We start from the raw sequence: 22687 nt of genomic DNA on the forward strand, positions 1-22687 counted from the left end.
AAGAGCCTTTCACAAGGCAGATGAGAAATTTAACAGGTCCTTCAGGAAAGGCAAATACATAATTCTGATCTCTTAAAACTTGCTAGAGTACATTCAATACTCAAGTCCAAATCTCATCAGCAACATTAGCTCTTTCAGAAGGAAGAAAGGAAAGGAGAGACACTACTATTGTATCATTTTGCTGGTTTTGTTTAACTAACCATGCCCTTTCTTTAGATGAGTATTTGCAAAGCCAAGGACAAGAAGTACCAGTGGAACTACAGCAATAAAGATGAGGGTAAAGCAGTCTTGGAGGGCTAAGAGAAGAGGAATCAGACCTCAGCTACCAGCTGTATGGCAGATTCCGACACAGCTGGGTCAAGTGACTGATTTTGCTGGTTCTGTACTGAAGGGTTTAACACCAAAGTTTTTTAAAACCAATTTTTTTCTTGAAGTGCTAAATCTGCTACCATTATACAGCAGTGAAGCCAAAGCCCAATACTTGCAAGTTGTGTTTGAAATCAAATTATTTTTTCATTCTGTATATTCAACCCTCACACTACATACACACATATTTGAAAGAACAGTTTCTAGATCTTGAGTCATTTTCCTACTTTTCCACAGGCAAAAGTATACACCTATGATGTTCCCAGGTGTGCAGAGAGTCTGAGGGGCAAGCTACACCAGCGACAGCAAAACAGAGAGTAAAGCTTGCCTTCATTTAGCAAAAGAAGCAGCAAGGGCAGTGATGGCTACCCAAGAGACAGAAAAATAAAACAAGTAAGGAATGAAAGAACTTGCCCAACTTGCCCACTTGGCTATGAGCTTCTTGAAGAAATAAAGCTCCATGCCACACTCCTCACCTTTAGGAGACCCAAGGCCAGAGAATGGAGACAGACTGCCTGGGTGACAGGACTGGACACAATAAAATACTGAATTATCAAAACCAAACAGTTCTGAACAGCTAAGTAGATGTTTGTTTTCAAAAGAAACCCTTCCAGCCCCCCACATTTAACTCTACCTGGTAGGAGGGCACAGCAACAAAGTCCATTTTATAACTGAACACAATGAACTGTTATTAATGTAAACTTCAACACCAATGGAAGCAGGGGAGGACAGGCACTATCTACAGATAAACTAGATGTATTGCTGCCTGCATCACTGGCACATCTCAATTTTATCTGTCAGTTTTTAATTCTCTCTGGAATTGAGATGTGACTTATCTTTATATTTAACAAGAAAGCTATGCAACCACTGGTCAAACTGAGAAACCAAAAAAACCCCCACGGTTTGCTGAAGATTAAGGAGGTATTGTGGACTTTATGTTAGCTTTGAACTCAGATAAATACCTGTTACTAAGCTGTTTTCTAAGCATGCATGCTTACAAGCACTCTGGACAGAGACTGCAGAATGTAAGCCTCACAAACTCCTTTCAAACAGGATTAAAGAAGTCTGTATGAATAGAAGATACCAAAGGCCTGCCAAAACCCCTAAACCATACTTCATGGTGCTACTCTTTTCCTAGTCTCCAAACTATCTGGGCTTTGCTCTAGAAGTAATTCTATAGATGGCAATAGATTAAATAGCTCCATTTTCTAAGCAATCTAATGCAGTAACTGGACCTTCCCTCCAGCCGCCCACCACCAACTGTCAAAGTCATTCTGATTCGACACATTAGATAGAATAAAACTGAGGAAGTACAACGTAAGCAGAAATAAGAGAGTTGTGTTCTTTTTATAAAGAGAGAAGGACACACACTTAAAAGTCAGTAAGTGACCTGTGAGGCCATGCTTAATACCTAAAACTTCTTTCCCTCCTGGATAGTGATGCTAAGGTAGGCTAGAAACAAATAACTCATTCACAAAGTCTGCCTGATCCGCAGTTTGAGTTCAGTAGTGCTGAGAATAAAATTAAAATTTTCCCTTCTTACCCATAGACTGTGCTGATGGACCTACCTGGTGATTACTACAGCCCAGCAGCACAGGTGTGGATACCACAGTTCTTATAAAAAAAGGTGCTAGAACAGCTTTGTAAGTCTGGAAACCATGTTTATGTCCCTGCTCACCATCTCCAGTGATTGATCGATCACCTCCAAGCCAAAGGTCCATCCTAGCAAGTAGAAAATCAAGCAAAGGTGTCTGGGGGCCTGCTTGGTTGAACAAGGGATTAAATTCCAACATAAAAACAACACGTACAGGATGTGAAAGCAGGAATATATAAACGGTGTCCAATCATGCATGGATGAGGTTAGGAAAGCCTGGATTTGAATTTGGTGAGAGATTTGAAGGGCAACAAAACAGATCTGTACAAACATACTGGTGGCAAAAGAAAGACTGGGGAAAACAGGAACCCGCTGCTGAACAGGGCAGGGAAACTGCTGACCAGGGACACAGAAAAGGACAGGATTCTTAGTACTTTCCTTGCCTCAGTCTACCAGTACAACTGTCCTTCAGGGATCCCAGGCTCACGAGAGAGTAGAAAGTCTGGAACAAGCAATACTTACCACCCTCAGTGGAGGAGAATCACACTGAGGAATATTTAAACTGCACAGACCATGGAGCCTGAAAGGTTGCACCCACAAGTGCTGAGGGAGCTGATGGATGTCATTACAAGGCAACTCCTGGTTGTCTTTGAAAGGTCATGGGGAACAGGAAAGGTTTCTGGTGAGTGGGAAGAAGCAAGTATCACCCATCTTCAAAAGCGGCAAGAAACTCTCTTGCTCTCTGGGCAACTGCAATTAAGTCAATCTCAACTGAATCCCTGGGAAGGTGACTGAGCAACTAACCATGAAAATCTTCTCCAGTCACATGAATGACAAGAAGGTGACTGGAAGTAGTCAGCATGGATTTATAAGGGCAAATCATGCCTGACCAACCTAGTAGTCTTTTACAATGACACAACAGCCTTGGTGGAAAAGGGCAGAGCAGTACGTGTTGTTTATCTCAACTTTAGTAAGACTTGACACTCTCTCCCATAATATCAAAGTGTACATTAAGTACACCTATGTGCACTTAAGTACATACTAGATAAGCGGGACAGTGACGTAGACTGAAAACTGTCTGAACTGCCAGGCTCAATGGGTTATGATCAGTGGCATGAAGTCCAGTTGGAGGCAAGTCACTGGCCTCCATCAATACTGGATCCAATATTGGTTAACATCTTCACTAGTGACCTGGATGATAGGGCAGAGTGTACCCTCAGAAATGTCACAGATGATACAACATTTGGGGGAGTGGCTAATAGGCTAGAGGGTTATGCTGCCATCCACAGGGACCTCAACAGACTGGAGAATTGGGCAAACAGAAACCTCAAAGAAACTAAACAACAGGAAAAGCAGAGTCCTTCCCCTGCAGAGAAATAATCTCATGTACCAGTACATGCTGGGAGCCAACTGGCTGAAAAGCAGCTTGGCAGAGAACCTTGGAGTCCTGGTAGACACCAAGCAGATCCTGAGCCAGCAGAATGTACCCTTGCAATAAAGATGGCCAACAGCCACCCAGGATGCATTAGCAGAAGCATTATCAGCAGGTCAAGGGAGGTGATCCTTCCTCTCTACTCACCATTGGTGAGAGAGTTCTGGAGGGCTGTCTCCAACTCTGGGCTCCCCAAGACAAGACAGATATTTACAACTAGAGCGAGTCCAGTAAAAGGCCACAAAGTGATAAAGGGACTGGAGCATCTCTGATGAAAGGGAAGGCTGAGAGAGCAGGGATTGCTCAGTGTGGAGAAAAGGCAGCTCAGCAGGATCTTTGCCTTAAAAATCTGATGAAGGGAGTAAAGAAGATGGAGCCACTCTTCTCTGTCTGGCAATGGGCACAAACTGAAACACAAAAAAGTTCATTTGGAAATTCCACATAAATTTCACTCCATAAGAAAACACCCTTTCATGGTGAAGGCATTGGAAGAATGCTTGCCCCATCCCTGGAAGTGTTCAAGGCCATGCTGGATGGGGCTTTGAGCAACCTGGTCTAGTGGAAGGTGTCTCTGCCCATGGCAGGGGGATTGGAACCAGATGATCTTTAAGGTCCCTTCCAACCCAAACAATTCTATGATTCTATCAAGAAGTTACTCAGATTGTAGAGTCTAACCCTGCAGATGTTCAAAACCCAACTGGACACCAGCCTGAGCCATGTGCTTACAGTGAACCTGCTCTGAGCAGGGGGTTGGACTAGAGGCCTCCAGAGGTGCCTCCAACCTCAGCCATTCTGTGATTCTGCAACAACACATAACAAATCTTAAGAAAGTTCTTTGAAATACACTTCTACGCAGGCTCTGGAAGTAACGTTAATCAAGTGAAGGTAACAAAGCCAAAACAGAGGATTCCCACTCAGCTCTTTGTATAAAACCAGTGATACAGTAATTTTCCCCCTATTCCTTCCAAGAGGAATTCAAAATAGAGACACTGTTTTCCAAAGGGGAATTCACACTGCTGGACACGTACTGTCACATATCAAGGACAAACTCACTCTGAGCCCCTCAGAAGAAGGGAAATCCACACACACACAAAAAAATGTTCGCTAACTTACTGCAAGTTTACCTTATGCTACAGAACTGGTATCTGTCAAGATATAAAACCGTGTCTGCAAAACTCCTCTCACTTTTCCTCTGTCAAATGAGTATGAATTCTTTCATGGTGACAGTTGATCCGGTGATGTTTATTGCCCATGCCCTAGCTGGTAAATGCTATTTGGAATAGAGCTTGAGATAGCAGTCAAGGCCTATACTGAATGCAATTTAAAGAAAGTAAATGAAAGCAATAAGCTCTAACCAGTAAATACTACCATTGCAAGTTCAGTTTCAGTGTCATTTCCTTTAAATTCTTGAAGTGTGTTTACAAGGTATTTTTTACATCTAAGAACATATGCGGATCACAGATTACCCTACATGGAAAGTATCCCAGCGACTACTCCTGTATTCTGACTGATGCATATTGGAATCTGGGCACGTGAGTCACAGTAATAACACAGAAACTGAAATGAGTGCTTCATTACCAATATCCAAACACTATCTCCAGTTATTTTGCTAAGCACCTGAAGCTCTACGTTTCTTTTAGATACTTGCCTGGTCAGAACTCCAGAAACCCAATGTAACTGAAGTTTGACTTTCTTTTCTGAAACATTACTAGTGATCTGTAATTACTGCCAAGTCAGCATCACTAAAGAAAAACAAGGACACCGCAAAATGTTACTGGCATAAGGCAACTAATTCCCATGCAAAAGAAGCTTGCCTGGAGTATGGGATACACAGCTTCTATTCATTATTGATGTCGAAGTCCAGCTATTTCACTTGTGATACAGATTGAAAGCAGAGACTCTCCAGATTCATCTCCCTACTTGTATCCTCTCAGTTTGCTCATTCAGTAATTACTTGCTGATACTTCTAGATTCAGTCCCTTCAAACAATATACATATGCACTGAATTAATAGCTGTGCTAAAATATTACTTCCACAGCTACTTCAACAGGTGAATATTTAATAGATAAACGTTAAGGTTATGCAGTGTCAAAACCATTGAACACAATGGAAGTCAAGAAGCAGTCAGGAAGCCTACAGTTTTAAATATTTAATGATGACACACACTGTACAACACTGAACACAGCTACTCTGGAAACACCAATTTAAAAACAGTTGTACTGGAATATTCCACTGCGATTAGTAGGAAAGACACTTGTTTCTAGAAATGCAAACATTACAACACCACATCCAAGTATTTCCACTGCTTTAATATTTAATTTCTCGACATCAAGATGAACTGATTTACGACTTACAATTACAAGTCGAAACTGTGAAAGTTAACAGGTTAAAGAAGTTGCCAAAAAGAATAAAGAGACTCAGTCCCTACAAATCAATGTTTCACTTTATTACTATCTGCTACTACCTTTGGAGATGTCAGCACCATACTTCCATCTTTTCTATCTTATAGCTTATTAGTAGTATAGGGTGCAAACAGAGTGTTTGTATTACCTGCAAGAACTTTAGGAAAACACGATATTGAATTCTAAACACCTCTACTTCAGGTATTCTTGCAAGTGTTTAAATCTGAAATCTTTAAATGTTAAAACGAGGATTTCAGTAAATGTTTGCATTCAATAGCTTCCAGTGTAAACTTTCAGAGTGGAACACTGTTTGCCTTATGGATAGCATCTGGTTCTTTTAAAAACGCATGTTTCAGTGGAAAAAAAAAATCCAACAAAAAATCCAAATAAATTACCACCCACTCTGTGCAGATGAAAATGGGTTAAACCTTCCTGCAAACCAGACAGATTTATATTGGGAAGAGGAATACATTAGGAATATATAAGCCCCCTTGGCAAGCACAATAAAAACAAGGACATATTTCTTTGGTTTTGTTACAGTAATGTTCTCAGAGACCATTGTGCCAGGCAAGTGTTCTTAACTTGCACTTAAATTTAACTTGCACTTAAATATGAGATGCTATGACTCAAGAACTCTTCTTAATTTCATTTCTAGTAACAAGATGCTACAGCACACAGCAGAGACCGGGTCTCAGCTGTCACTAGCCAGTGATAGGTTGTCTGGAACAGGAGAGTACATTGCTATATATTCATCATGTTTATTTTCTGTCTCGCCTCAAATGAAAGATAGTTCCATTCCAAACAAAGCTGAAAGGCCACTTTTCCCAGTATACATAAGACTGCCTTGTTAAACCCGTACATGCTGTGCTGAGTTTAAGTTTGTGGTGCAAGCTTGCAGCAGCATTTGTTTTTGTGAGCAAAGCAAACTGGAAACACAAGAGGCTTCTCTCTGTAACAGCAGTTTAGACTCCATCCCGTGGAACTACAAAAACATACTACTTATGACAGCTTCACTTGTGTGTGTAGATTAAGCTAGTAAATATAACCATATCCCATACAGGTTTTGCTTTTACAGCCTGCCCTGAGATAGGTAACACATTCAAAAAATGGACGTGGAAGTAACAGCCTTTCAGCACTACCATCAGAAGAGGTTTTGCTGTTTTAGTCCACATCTCATGGAAAGTACCAGCTCTGACAGCTACAACCAGCGCCAGAGTTGCAACCCTGAAGTCAGCCATGGGATCCATGTCTGTTCTGTGCACACGAAGCTGAGGGCATGAATGGACCAATCTGGCAGGTTGTTCCTCCACAAAACAGACGCAATTAGAACCCGATCTGGCCATGAAGTAGTAACTGGTGGGGGATCATGATGGGCTACACTTCAGAGACAAATGGCTCATCAATACACTGCCCTGATATCAGAGCTATCTCTTCAAGGACTGCATGGAACAGCGTATATTTATAACGTATCTGTAAAAGATTGTTAATTTTCTGAGGATATTGCAGTGCAGAGTATGTCAATTGCTAGACGCACTCTTGACGAAGGATCCCCTACAACCCTGGCTCACACGGAGAGCTACACTGACCAGGGCAGCCATTTCTACGTCCAAATCAACAGCTCCATTAGAACAGTGTTGAAGGTCCAGTTCCTTTACAAGCTTCTTATACAAGCAGGCCTAAAATATGAAGTGATTACTAATGGACTTAGTAGTTCACATGAGCATGACTACCCAACATAGGAGCACCTGTGTTTTATAAAGCTCTTTCTTTGAACTAGAATAATTTTACCTAGATAATAGGAATTTGCCAAAGAGCTGTAGGCTAAAAATACCACACCACATCTACTAAGACTCACAAATACAAACCCAACATGGTTTTTCAGTTGGGGAAAAAAAAAATAACACAGGGATCTGTTTTTCAAAACTAAGGAATGACCTCTCTGCAGGTCAGATGTAGTCTCTTGCAGTGTTTGATCTGCTCACAGAAAAGTCTTCCACCTTTATGTATTTATCACCTTCACTCTTAAGCATGTAGTGCACAGTACGGACACTGAATATAAGGTCTCCAGCATCCGAGGCTGTCCAGTAACTAATCTGAAAATTGGTGGAAGAGTGGAGCATTGCTGAGACAAGTACTGGAGCTCAAAGTTTTTTTTTGTTGTTTTGTTTTTTTTTTTTTTAATTTCATTCCTCTTTGACAATGTTTCTTTGACTCTTGTAGTCAGGAAAGAACCACGATAGCCACTTGTGCTACTCGCCTGCAGCACAGCCCATGCTCACTTCACTTTTCATCGGACAGCAGGTCAAAAATCCTAGCTCCACAACAAAGCCAGGAAACTGAGCTAGCTGCTCAGGTTATTTGGGTCAGCATTAAATCTAAGGAAAAATCTGGTTTCAATTCTGGCTCCAAGTCCCAGCTCAGCATTTTAATCCACTCCTCCCTCTCACCTTTGCGATTTCCTCAGAATGGGACATGATTTAGTCATCATTAAAGCATAGGAAGCAGCAAGTTCAGGACAGCAAAAGAAGTTTAAAGAGGAACTCGGACCATGACCCGGTCTTGTCTGGATGAAAAGACTAATGAAGGCCTAAGACAGCAGTGAGACATTAAAGATAACTAGACTGAGAAGCTCAGAAAGCCCATAATTAAGTACTCTTGAATTGATTCTCGAGGGTGGTGGAGCACTGGAACAGGCTCCCCTGGGAGGCAGTCACGGTGCCAAGCCTGACAATATTCAAGAAGCTATTGGACAACATCCTCAGACACACGGTGTGAATTTTGGGGTTGTCCTATGCAGGGACAGGAGTTGGACTTGATGATCCTTGTGGGTCCCGTCCAACTCAGGACACTATCATTCTATGATATGTTTTGTAAGAAAGCATGGGATTCTCCAGTCTGGGAAGCATTTTTTCCCAGTACTATTCCCAAGGTTATCTTGAAATGAAGTACCGAAATACCTCCTTGTAAAGCCAAGATATTTTCCCATATGCTGAAGACTCACTATGTAAAGTGCCTGAGCACTCATGTTGACATAGGTAAGATGAACCGTTGGTCTTTCATCAAGTCATCAACTTGTCTTCCCTCTCATCATCAAGCCAGTCATTATGTCATGAGTTTTCTAATAAAATATGGCCAGTTCTCATCACTAGGCAGGAGCAGTACTGATCAATAATGGTATCAAATTCAATACACATAGCAATAACAGGCTTGATCAGAGCTACAGTTTCAAAAGAGACTTTAATGGGCCCTTCCCCCCCTCCACCCTATGCTGAGAGTACCCAGCTAGATGGATGCCCTTTGCTTTGGATTCAAGGAGCCTTGATTCAAGCTCAGTTTCACTTCCTTACATAACACTGCATTATCCAAGAGAACTAACTTTCATTTGGAAAAGCAGCAGCCATGACACTGGAAAGTGACATCCTTATGGGATTTCAGGTGTCACTCTGTGTAGCAGTTCTCAGCAGCTAAACCTGCTCCAGAAGTATTTACACCCTTGGTTCTCTTACAAGCCAGAGAAAACTAGCAACTAGTTCAGTGTGTGTCGGACAAGGCTGTCTGCAAGCAACAGAAGGTTTCTTTGGGTAGCGGAGGTGCTTCAATTAGATCAGCAGGCCTGTTCTGACCTTCAGTAGCTACCAGATAACAATCCCTTGTTCCACAGTTCTGAGGAGGAGCATGGCTTCTAACAGAAGCTTCTTCCAATTTGTAAGAGAATTTTCTGCAGGCAACTATTTTAAAGGTATCTGCATTTACTTCATGTAAGAGTGACAAATTTGTGACTCACCAAGCAAGGACAGATCAAGTTGATCTTGCTCTTAAGAAATGCACTATTCTGGTATCTTGCATGTTCATATGGTTCTACCAGCTCTCTGAAAACATTTCTTAGAAACAGTGACATAGATTTAAGATGCTTAAGGCATATTCTTAAACACAAAAATTCTGAAGTCCTTACAATTTTTCATGGCTAGACTTTGAAAAAAGTCAATGCCATGACCAAAGTTAGCAAGAGGATCTTTACAGAGGATGTGACAATACCAGATGAGGACTCTCCAACGTAACAGAAAAAAAGCAGTCTTCCTATATTTGTTTTTGGCCTTGCTTACGCTAAGAGCCAAGTGTAATATGGCAGCACAATGTATTTTGAATACGGTTATCTTATGTAAAAACTGCATTTGTGTTCTCAGAAAGACAGTGTGAGACACAGAAAGAGCAATCAAGGTAGAGGAGACCTCTGAGCAATGGTTGCCATGTTCTGTGAGGATGGCTCAATGAATTTTAGATTAAGCGTCCACAGAGATTGACCTTGCAAAGGTGAATTGGCTTTCCTTCTGTTTAGTGCTATAAGAACTGATGAAGACAAAAGGGGCTGTTTGCTGCAAAGGTTAAGATCAGAAAGCACAGGTACGATGACTAGGTTGGATGGGCTCTAAACTGCATTGTTTCTATTAGAATTTAAATTAATTCTGTAGTCTTCAGGTAATTCTAAACACATGTATTCTACTGTAAGAAAAGAGTGAATGAGGAGAAGAACTGCAATACAGAATTCACTACATTTGTTGGTTAGTTCTTCTCCAACTTTAATTTGATATTGCACTTCATCTCAAGTTGGCAGCTTCAGTTCCTAGCTCTTGACTGTGTTCCTTTTTTGTGTTTTGTTTCTAGTTTTTGTGTGTTTTTTTTCCTCTTCTGTTTCTCTTTACTAGATTCAAGGTCTACACATTTCCATTATGCTAGCATTCTCTTATAATAGCCTTCTTCCAGGATGAATTTAGACTTAAGACCAGTCTTTCTATGGCTGAGAGGAAGAGTACCAGGAATCTTCCTTAGGATGTAACTGGTTAAGGACAGCATACTGCTCAAAGAGGAAGACCTTGTAAAACTGCTGCTGTACATACCACAAAAGAACACCAGAAATAGTCTTTCACAAGACTTGGTCTGAAGCAGACACGAGACCCAAAATGCCATTTGGTGAACAGAAGCAAATGTAATACTACACACACATTAACAACAGAAATCAACTGGAAATCCTGCTACAGATGAAAACAGAACCAGAGGTTTTCCCAGAAGTGCTCGAGATAGTACAACAGTTTACCTATATTATCAGAAGTTTATCATACTGCTTTAGGAGAAAGACAATAATTAAGTTCACTGACTTCTTTCTACACTAAAACAGGAGATGGGAATTATGCACTACAATCACAGAATAGCAATTCTGCTGTTTTGTCTTTAAAAGGACTAATATAGAAAAACGCTTTAAAATTTGCAGTCGTAATTATCATTGTCTCTTTAAAAATAAGAAATACTGAACTTAGAATTTAAGTACAAAGAAAAGTTAAGAAACACAAGGAGATCCAGTCCCCAAACATTTTCAGTTTCTTACTTCTCACTGTCTGATACTCTCAAAATCCTTCCTCCATGCTTTGCATTCCTGATTCTGATCTGATGAACACTCCCTCCCCACTCACACCCAACCAGTCAGTATGAGCACCATGAATTTCAGACACTTCCAACAAAAAACCCCATACCATTTCATTAGAGGACAAGAGTACACAGGATAATATCCAGCCCTCCACAGCAATAATATGAACAAGAACAAAAATCTCAAAACCAGCAGACCCCGATTCTCCTTCTGTTTTCAGAGTTGAGGTGAATCTGTTCACAAGTTTTCCCTTCTTCTGAAGAAAACAAGTATACTTCAACTTCTCCGTGTTTGTGTCTAGGGAGCTGCCGCTGCTGTCAGAGACCCTGGCAAGCACATCCCTTGGGTCTCTCTTGCATTATCCATTCCACAGATACACCTTATAGAAATGCACAAAACACATATCCATTGCCACTTACAGTCATTACTTCACTGGAATATCTTAACAACCTTTCAGGAAAAACTATTACTGCATGGATGAAAGACACCCAGAGTCAATATTTAATTAATATGTCAAAAAACTTGAAAGCCGCTAGCTTAATAGAGGTCAATTTGTCTGAAGACTTCCATAATTTCAAAAATAAGTGCAGCCATATTTCACAATAGTAAAAGCATTCTTACGGAGAAACAATTATGCAGATTTAAAAAAAAAAAACACCCAGACAGATCTCCATGCCTGGCATTTGCAGCATTTCGGACTCATGCATGAAGTCATATCCTATTTAAAGGACTTTGCATAGCATGGGGAGGGCAGAGGACCAGAAGATGCATCATCGATCTCAGTAGTAACAAGCAGTTTTTTGTTGGCTTTGTTGGCTTTTTTTGCTTCCTTGAAGCCTGGCTTTTGAGCAATGCTTGTAGTCTTCCTTCAGCTCCATACAGTACCGTTGGCCCCTTCTAACATCTCCATTTCTGTGTCAGAAACCTGCTGTGCAGGCTCATAAAGCATCTTACTGCACTACTGAGGTTTTTGGCTGTAAACCTGCTCAGCAGCCTTAGGGCGAGCTGCATTGGTCTAAGGATCCTCTGCCGCAGGGAAAGCAGGGACAGACTCCTGCAAGAAACTCTAATCAGCTGCAACACAGCACTTGGGGTCCAAACAGAAAACAAGCTATGTAGTTGCTGAAGGTGAGATTAACACATTTTGTAGTTCAGTCTGACACTGATATTTTTCTCAGAGTGGTTAGGCATTAATGAACAACTGTGTGACCGTAACATGGTTTACAGGAAGTGACAGCAATATGCATTCAGAAGTGAATCCTCCTCTCAATATTATTCAGCAACATGAAAAACAAGCAGCCAGCTTAAGCTGGTTAAGTAACATTCAAAGTCTGAGGGGATTTGAATTTCAGTGAAGAACAAATTTTACCTGGGGGTGAAGAGGCATGTGTGGGGTGGGGAGGGGGTTTAAAATGGAAATGCTGTCAAAGCTTTAGCAGTAACATAGCTAAAAGATTGTATAATTACCATTTATATAACTCCTGCAGAAATTTAAGGGGAAAAAACACACCTTTACCTTTGTTCCAAGACAAATTGTTCTTCTGCTTCAGATCTGCTAGAGCACTTCAATTTTACCTTGAGAATACAGTCCTGAGGTATTTAATTACCCTGTCAAGACCACTAAATGGTCTGGCACCATGCCCCCTCTCAATCTTTGCTGATTGATAGCATCAGTAAAACTCACTAGCTTTAATTAAACCTCCAGATAGGATCCCTTTTTGCTACTCACTAGATCAATGTTCCTTAGTGCTGGAACAAAAAAAACCGAGAAGGTAAGGAGGGTTTCTCTCACCTTCACAGCTCACTTGCCTCTGGTATTTTAATAGACTTTTTACACAACTCATATTTCATTGCTCCCCAGGGACATTAGTTAATGAAAAAATTACTACAGAAAGTGACACTACCAAGATTTTCCTCTACAAGTACCAATGGTGAAGATAGGAACAATCTCAATCTTTTACCTGCTGCACTAACTTGGAAATCAAACTAGCATGTTTTCTTTTTCAGCATTTTGTTATTTTTCCATTAAGTGTACACAGCATTTTCAAGAGTACTGTAATAGGTAGAAGTTCATAAAGGTAGAGAACTTGAGTACTTAAGTTAGAGGATAATTCCTTTAAAATGCATCTTGTTGTAAATCTAAGTAATGGTGCAAGGCACCAGTGAAATTGCATTGCATGATGACAAGTTTTCAGGACGCTCTGCCTCAGAGGACACTAACAGAGTTGTGGCACATCTGTCACTTCAAGTCTTCCTTTGCTGTACTGCACTTCTTTGGGCATTTGTAAAGCTGATAGTTCAGTATTAACTCTTTAACTGAAGTCATAACTAGCTCTTCTCATTACACAGCTTTCTACAGCAGGGCAGTTAACTAGGTGATGATGGCAAAGTAGGACATCTGTGCCTGTAGCCAAAGAATTTGTCAAACTTCATTCCAACAGGAAGCTGGCAGAATGTTACATGTTAAGCCTGATTTTTTTTTTTTTTAATATATGCAAAGCTATAAAGGAGTGGGAAGAAAACCTACACATTTAATACTTTAGATAAAATATTTCTTAAATCTCCATTCCCCTGACAGGTGATAATTACCCATGTAAACACCCTAATAATCTAAAGAATTTAAAAGAGGAAGAAACCTTACCAATTCTGAATTTTAAGAAGCACTAGCTAGGTAAAATACAGCTATATAATCAATGCCATCTTATAAAAAAGGACAACTCCTAGGTCTCTAGCCTGGACAAACTATTTTCTTCCCCCTTTCCAAAGCATATTTACATACATGTCTATGCATGTATCATCAGCACTAATGAGTTAGAAAACCATCTGCCTGCTCCCACATGCAGAGGCTCTGCTACTTCAGGCCCTCTCACACTGGAGAGCTGGGGACAGGACAGCAGGAAGCTCCTCAGCCCCAGTTCACCTGGCGAGGGAGGAACAAGTACTGCATTGCTGCCATCTGCAGTGTCCTTTTGGCAGCTACGATCCACAAAAGACCATGCCGATCATTCAAGCAGTCTAGCATCCATGGAGAAAAGCCAAAGATTTTCTTGTGTCCTCCTGCTACCCCTAATAATTCAGGTAAAAAGCTGCCTCCTATTCGGCATCTTAAACAGTTCTATGCCAGTTCAAAGATAGGCCATTTATTTGCCCACTCCTCTTTAGACAGAGGACCTTACTACACTTTCTTGTTCATGTAGAAGTCTTTTACACCACATTGAAAGATATTCCTGTTCAGATAATCCCGCAATAAATTCAACTTTATTTTTTTTTTGAAGGAGTTTTCCCAGGAGCAAGGGGAGAGGAAGCCACTGAGGATTTCCCCTCTCCCAAGCAGAAGCCAAGCCAACAAAACATGCGCCAAATTTTCTTATCACTATGTGCAAGTCAGTGACTCTTATATGCTGTTTGCTCCTCTGAGTTTTCCACATTTGCAAAGAACTGATCTTTCCAGGACCACCTAAATAAAAAAAGTCATGGACAAGCAAGTGGGTAAGCAGAAAAATCACTCCAGGCACAGAAATCCACATTTTCACTGGCTCTTAAATAGAACAGAGCAGAGGTGCTTCCCAGCAGCAGCTTCTTCCAAAAGAGAAGCCACAGAAAATGCTTTACCTCTTCTAAGATATGACTGTTGTTCATGCTAAAGTTGCATAATGAAATGAAGCCCAAACTTCCCAGGCTACCTGCAATACAAATAAGCCTGTTTACATTGCAAATAAACCATAAATAATGCCACAGAGCACCATCTAATATGTGTAGGTATTTTGTCTAGCAGAGTTCTAGTTCAGGTATCTAACACACCTAAGATGTGCCATCAACATGAATGCATACCCACCCCACAGTTTTAATGTTCAGGTCAAATCAGAAGGCAACACAACTGTTACCAGGTTAGACAAGACTAAGACTGCTATGACTTGCTTTGGAGGTATGGATCTGAAATTTGGTTAAGATACTTTGCAAATAGTTCAATAAAGTATTCCATAAAGTATTCCACAAGATGTTCTTTTTAAAAAGGTGTCAGGTAATAGGTTTTAATATCACTACTCATACAGAAAAACTTAAACCAGCATTTTGCAAATCCACCTTTTCAGTATATTTTATTTCAAGAAAAAACAGTAGGTGGCATCCTCTTTCAGGGATCAGAGAAATACATCTAACGATTAACAGGCTAGTAAGAAACAGTGGGTCAGAGGTATGTGTCATGGCCCCTATCTAGAACATCACACATCAGGATCAGGACAATTCCCTCCAAGTGGGAATGCTCTCAGTTCAGCCACAATGTGAGGGTCCATCACCTAACCAATGAGGTTCCTTCCAGTTTTGTAGACTAAGAGAAAACACTTTCAACCATCAATCTAGTGAACTACCAAAACATTTCTACAGAAGTCCTAAAAATGTACAGAGAGAACAAGCATCTATTTTTTTTCTTTTGAAGTCAAAATATCCACTAACACTATCCTATTCCATCATTTTTCATATGAAGGTATGCATAAAAATCTCAGTGATAGCCATTCTTTAAAGCTGAAAGTAAATCTAAGGGTTGGATTCTGAGTTTGCCAAACAGATTTTTTTTTTTTAATTGAAGTAGCAACTCTGGACAAATAGGAACACTGTGGTCTATAAACTGTAAGTAGCCTCTGCAAAGGTCTTGGCACTGAGATCTCATAAGCGATTCCCTCCACCCCAGTTGTTGCCCCAGGACGTCAGCTTTACCTCTGCTCAGTATTGCCTCCCAGTTGATCTGATGAATATGTGAATTACTAAGTGCTTCACAGTAGGCTGTGAGAAGCAACTGTGCAATATACAAGTGCCTTAGTCTTAAAACATACTAGGGATCCCCCTAGTCTCTGCCCCTTCTGCAGTGTGGAAGAAAGTAAACCCAGCCTCTTTAAACAGCATCTTGGGAGAATCCAGTCATGAAAACATGGCCCGAAACCCAGCTTGTGTCCAAGAAGGAAGAGTAAAGGAGAAAGGAGTAAAGCAGTTTTTCCCCTCAAGTCATGCACACTAACACTGAAAGATGCTGTTGAAGTTAAACAGGGCTGAATGTGGTTAGCTAGAGCCAGAATTTTACCTGCAACATGAACAAGCAACATTTACAGATACTTTTTTCTAACTAAACAAAGATTTTTCTTTATTTTGGTGAAGAGGTCATTTCAGCTTGTGACAACTCAAATGTTTCAGATATTCTTCAGCTAAGGACATCTAAGGCATAAATCCCTGAAAATTTACACATAGGCTTCAGTCTCACTGTAAGGGTCACTGTCTGGTATTGTTTACAATCTACAATTCTACTTTCACATCCTAGGAAGGCAGGAAAGGAAAAGCACCAGTGTCATCACCCACATCTGTCTACTCCATTTTCACTTTTTTCCCCTGACTTTTTTTACAATCAATTTTTAGTTACAGAAATACAGTAATCACTTATCAAGGTGAAAGAGGATTAAGAATTCATATACTGGAAGTATAAAGTAAGTCACTGGAAACCCCCTTCAGGGATCAGTTTTGATTTGGGAGACCTGGCTTGAATCTCTATGACAACATTGTTTTTTGTCTGGCTATACAGTCATCAGAACTTCCAGCTTATCACCCTGGACAGATGCATTTTTTATGTGTCCAATCCAAGACATTAAATGCAAAGATACAGTGTACCTGCAATACGATTGGAATGCAAACCCATTTCCTTTCTCACTACCACCCAAAAGACAGCTTCAAAAAACCTGGAACATGAAATTACTTTCCTCAGTTTTCCCCCAAAGCAGAAAGTGGGAGAGTCCGCCTGTGGGCAAGAAGTCGTCCAGAAGCACGTAGGGAGCCTTCTGCAGCAAAGCACCTATCCATGTCTTTCATCCACTGTTATTGTGAGTCATGATTCACCATTTGTTAAACAGCAGTATTTAAGTTTCAAATAATGTAATCCACTTTATTAAATCTTATGAATCCAGAACAGGTCGGGCACTCTAACCATTATTACCGCCATCTTATTTTTGTCTCAGCCATCTTTATGTGGCTCTGCATTGCTTTTTAAGTTCTAACTTTTTAGAAGTGAGCTTTAACTTATGGCTCAAACATGATCCTAGTTAGAGGACAGTCACTATTCAAGTGATCAGCTAGCAAACCCTGCTATTTAATGAGAAAGAATGGGCTGGTTGGAACACGGATTACCTTCAGGCACCAACACCTATGAAGTATGTTCAAAAATCTGCAATCCCTGATAAAATTTGTCTCCGCTCTCTCAAGATTTCAGAGCCCAAACAATTCCTCAAATGAGTATCCTCACTCTTCTGATAATGAAATAAGACAGTAGATGAGAAAAAGTAACTTTTAAGATTTCTGCTTCTAGAAATTGAAGAAACTGGATTTAGTAAACAAGAGATGCAGGCATTACAACACAAACAAAAAACCAGGAATCCCAAACATTAGAGACCTACAGGCTAGAGCCCTAGGAGTCCAGTAATTCATAGATAACCAAAATAGTTATCTCAGCATTTCATTTTAAGGATTTGTAAGAAACAAGACACTAGCAACCTAAAAAAAGGCAGTATTAATAAGGAAGTTATACCATCTTCTTTGAGAAAGTAAGGAGAGAGCACACAGTGCAGTGTTCACACTATATGCAATATTGCATTGCTGCAACTAAAGCATATAATAATTTCTCAGTTAAAACAATTCAAGCACACATCTAAAATGTTATCAAGTCCATAAAAAAAAATGACATTTTCTGTACTTAATCATAATCTACCTCTCCAGATCTAAACCGACTAGAGAGGACTAACCATCTGCTACATAGTAAAGTCCTGGTCTATTCTATTGCCATTAGCAGAATGCTTAAGTTACACTTGGAAAGGGAAAACAAATAATGCATATGATCAACAAGAAGTCAAGACACTTCATTTTCTTTAAATCATAATTAACACTACATACTTTTATGGTTTTAGTCTGAAGTCTCAATCCATTCAGAGTGTTGATAGCTTTTTCGGCATCCTTGGGGTCAACGTAGTTCACAAAACCATAACCCAAGCTCTGTCCTGATTAAAAAGAGGAAGAAGAGTGATCATTATTACTGTAGTGCTACGCAATGGAGAACTAACAGTGTTTAAAACCTATATCGACACACTGAGCAAAAATTGCTTATATTAAAAACAGTATCTACCCCAAATAACAAAGTTCTGAAGGATCACAACACCTAATTTTTCCAGTAAGGTTAGTAGTGTTTTTTTAACTATCTTCTGTTCCCAAGGACTGCCCTAAGATCAACACAGAAATGGCTACAGTCAGTTTAATGAAAGAATTCAAAATTGCTATGCAAAATAGGTTCAGGAGTTTGTTATGATCCATTACAGACTAGAGGAAGTGAAGGAGCTTCAAGGTTAAGATGACATAAAAAGTCCACTACTCACTCACTTTTGAACTTTTTAATTGAACATAAAAAGTATAAAGGCAAAATTGTGAACCCGTGCTTGAAAATGAGTGTGTTTCAGATTACTTCAATATCCAATTTGAACCAGATTTGAAGCCGAACATTTCTACAGATGTTATTCATACACTAATAGAACCTCTCAGTAACAAGGGGTTTAAAGGCTTATTTTGTTCCTATATTCAAAACAACTGGTACAAATAACTGGTCATGAGGTAAGTATCATCCAACAAAGACGCAACATTTTCATGTTCTTTTAGCATTGGTAATTCAGATGACAGATGGACATAAAGCATTTTAAATTAGCTCTTAATCACTGAACCACAGCCCATTTCTAACAGCGTATTCTGTCTAAACATTTCGTATTAAAAACTTGGCAGTTTAGCAGTAGTCATCTCATGACAACTTCAAAACCTGAAGTATACCATCCTTAACTAGCTGCCTTCAGCATACCCGTTTAAAAACAGTTTTAGTGCATAAGAATGCAAATAATGGAAGAATTTAACATAGCAATAGGATACCACTTAGTAAGAATACTATCCTTCAGTATATTTATACTATAGTATATTAGCACAGACCTTTTCAGAAACACTCTCCCATACTCCTTGACCATTCTTTTTTAGAAACTGAAACAACAAGGTCCAAAAACCAGTCAACAAGCCAAAAGGGAAGCATCCAATATATCTAATTCACAAAATGCTAGTTTGAAAGATTAGCTTGGAGATATAACAATATAAAAGGATAAATAATACTGCATAAAGCACAAATAGCAAATTCATTTATTGCCAGCAAAGATATTAAGGAACCTATGCTGTATCAAGTTCTTGTATAGTATCTATACAGCATGCATTAAATAGTACATAGTGCAAAAAACGGATGGGAAGTTTGTAGTTGATTAAATAGGACAAGAGAGGGTTTAGTAACAAGCCCACCACTGCTGGCATTCGTAATTTTGTACAAATTAGTCTACCATAGCACCAAAAGTTAGAAGACACCACCACTATCCCCCGCCCCCAAGCTACCCCCATTCTTCCCAATCTCCTCCCCAAAACAGTACACACAAACAAATAAATTGGCTAGATGAAGCCTTGAACAGGTTAATGTATGCGAAGTTATTAACAAAACACACCCAAAACCCAACTGGACAAGGTCCTGAGCAACCTGCTCTAGACAACCCTGCTCTGAGCAGGAGATTGGACTACACAATCTCCAGAAGTGCCTCCAACCTCAGCAATTTGGTGTTTCTGTAACAAACAATATGGAAACATGCAGAAGCATTTCTGTATTCATTTACAGCTCTACCTAGATATAGCTAAGTTCTTTATCCTAGAAGTGCCTTCTTCCTTATCAGTTTGCTTACAGTAGAGCAATTTCTATACCTGTCACCTCCATCACTCCCACTGTCTGTAGAAAGTCTTCCCAGCAGTGTCCCCATAAAAGAGCAACTTAAAGGAATGTCTCTCTTCATGCACGGCTTTTATTTTAGTCTTATCTCCTAATACAGAAATGATGATTTTTGGTGTTATTATTAATCTCCTAGGAAGGAACCCATTTAAACTACAACCTTAAAAGACATTAAAATCTTTAAGAGAAAGCTATTTCATGTAAGACATTCCGAATGCACTACTCTCTAATTCCAGAGTGAACACAAAGATGTGCAGAAGTTATTTCTACTACCCCTTTGTTCATGTGATCTATTTTTCACATTAAACACACCCAGATGACTGCAGGCAAAGAACATACCCAATTATTACAAAGGATATCATTCATGATCAGTTCTTCTGCAGACATTCTATTAGTTAAGCTTCATGAATATTAGTAGACTAACCTAGGGAGCTGCACAAACAAAATCCAGTAATTTATTCAGGACAAGCTTGAACTAATTTCTGCACGTTTATCCTGCAATTTTACAATTAAAAAAGATTTCACTGTGAGGGTGATGAAACACTGAAACAGGCTACCCAGAGGGGTTGTGAAGTCTGCGTTCCTGGAGGTACTCAAAGCTAGACTCAACATGGTCCTGGGCAACCTGCTCAGGGAGAATCTGCTTGAGGAGGAGGAGTTGACTAGATTATCTCCAGAAGTCCCTTCCACCCTCAATAATTCTGTGAATGATTTTATTTAATTCAGTTTTGTTTAATTTGGGTTACCATCTAAAATTCAAAGGTGTTCAGATCTGACATTCCAAAGGCCTTAAACTGAAAAGGTTAAGAAAAGGTAAAACTTCTTAAAGAAATCGAAATTTTGCCTGAAGATTAGTGGTTCGATTACACATTATCAATAATTCACAGTCAAAAAATCACTTTCTTCACAGAAGCACATAAGAAAGACGAATCTCAGCTCTCAACAAGCAATACATGTAATGGCAAATTGAATCCAATTTCTGGAATCAGATGCCTGAGGGACCACTCTTAAGTCTCCCTGCTTGTGTTAAGGGAAGATGCTTGTTTAAGAGGTTTGCCAATTCATAATACAGATGGCTGAGTTTTAAAAATCCAGACAAGCATTTCACAAAATGCAGTAGAAGTAGCTATTTCAAACGACCCATCAGATATCCCAATTATTGCAAAGTATGACAGCTGGTGGTATTTCTCACTTGGTGGGAAAGTGCCAACTGGGTTACAAGAACTCAAAAGCTCAGTTCTTCCTAAGGATTTCACTGATGTACAGGACTTCAGTCCAAACTTATGCTAGTACCACTGCAGCTGTACAAGCCAGAGAGAAGTTCCATCTGACTGTAGATTTCAGAGGGAGAAAGAGCAGTATACCCACTGCACACAAATTTTACTAAAATCAAATTAGAGATATCTGGCCAGTATAATTAAAACAAGTTCTCCTTCTGTGCAGCTTTTTCCCCCTCCTCAATGTCTAAACTTTTTGCTTTCAAGACAAAAGTTTAGACAAAACACTTTCTACTTGGTTTAAGTAGAAGCTAGATGCACTTAATCCAAATCAGCCACCACTTAGAATATCAAAAAAGAGAAACTTCATTATTTAATAACTGTAATGACTCATTTGTATTGCCTGAAGCCAGAGATTAAAATGAACACTGACAGAAAACAGCTCTGGACTCTTCCATCTGTGCCTCTTCTACACCAAACTCCATTCAGCAAGACAGAAATCTGCAGAACACATCCTTGCTTCCAAGTCTAGTAACACAGTTGAAGTAGATTATGTGTCTGAGTCCACAACAGGGTACTGGAAGACAGAAGGTAAATCTACAGTTGTCCACAAGTTAAATAAGCCTCAGTTTTAAATGTGTATCAAAAAGCAGCTTAGTTTCCTACTGTTTTCATACAGGGTCAGCTCCATCTGGCTTTTACCCCAGCTTCTGTTTTTCCAGCTTGCACTTAATGACACATTAGCCTAAAAAACCTCTGACACCTCTCCAAGTGAGCTGTCCTGGTGCTCTGTCTACTATTATGTGTATAGGTATTCTGAATATCCAGTTTAGCCTTTCCTAGATCTTCAAAATTACGGCCTACTCAACCTCAATACAGACAAGAGACTATCCATGCACATCGACTATTTATTCCATAATTCAGACCTATAAACAGTAATAAGTTTAGCTTATCCTAAAGAAAGGAATGACTGAGTTTCTTATTTTTGTGAGTTATCACTTGTGCCAGTAAGAAGAAAACATTCATCACCTTCAAGGGGAATACTCTGCTCATTTGCAGAAGTGAGCAATACTTCAGAAGTTATATGCACAAACTATCAGTTGGGCTTCTTCTCATCAATAGTTCTTGTGGCTATTTCACAGCACTGTTTAAAGCTGTTTCTGTACACTTTCTACTAGATTTTATGCTCGGGACACTATGAATATTAGACAATGTGGTGTATAATAAACAACAGTTAGTTAAATGATTGGTAAAAGAAGAAACCACTTGAAGTAGAAAAAGTCAAAATGATCTGGAAGGCATGAGGAAATGAATGGAGGAAAATCAGTTTAACTTTAATTTTGCTTCAACAAAATCTGATAAAACACAAAAACCCACGTAGCAGTAAAAGTGCATCTCAAGCCTCTAAGACAGCAAAGGACTTAAAGCAAAAGTTA

The 22687-nt window shown here is 39.7% G+C and overlaps 1 protein-coding gene across 13 annotated transcripts in view; it reads right to left on the reverse strand.

The window, feature by feature from the left end:
* Positions 1 to 22687, reverse strand: part of ELAVL2 (ELAV like RNA binding protein 2) — a 103224-nt gene that overhangs the window by 12155 nt on the left and 68382 nt on the right. For all 13 annotated transcript variants that reach the window (XM_087742282.1, XM_087742291.1, XM_087742290.1 and 10 more), the window contains one exon: positions 18138 to 18241. In XM_087742282.1, coding sequence (XP_087598408.1) covers positions 18138 to 18241 — 104 coding nt within the window. The remainder of the gene's footprint in view (positions 1 to 18137; positions 18242 to 22687) is intronic.

This window comes from Nipponia nippon, unplaced genomic scaffold, assembly GCF_047370975.1.
Source record: "Nipponia nippon isolate SJK-2023a ecotype South Korea unplaced genomic scaffold, ASM4737097v1 scaffold_8, whole genome shotgun sequence".
NCBI lineage: Eukaryota > Metazoa > Chordata > Aves > Pelecaniformes > Threskiornithidae > Nipponia > Nipponia nippon.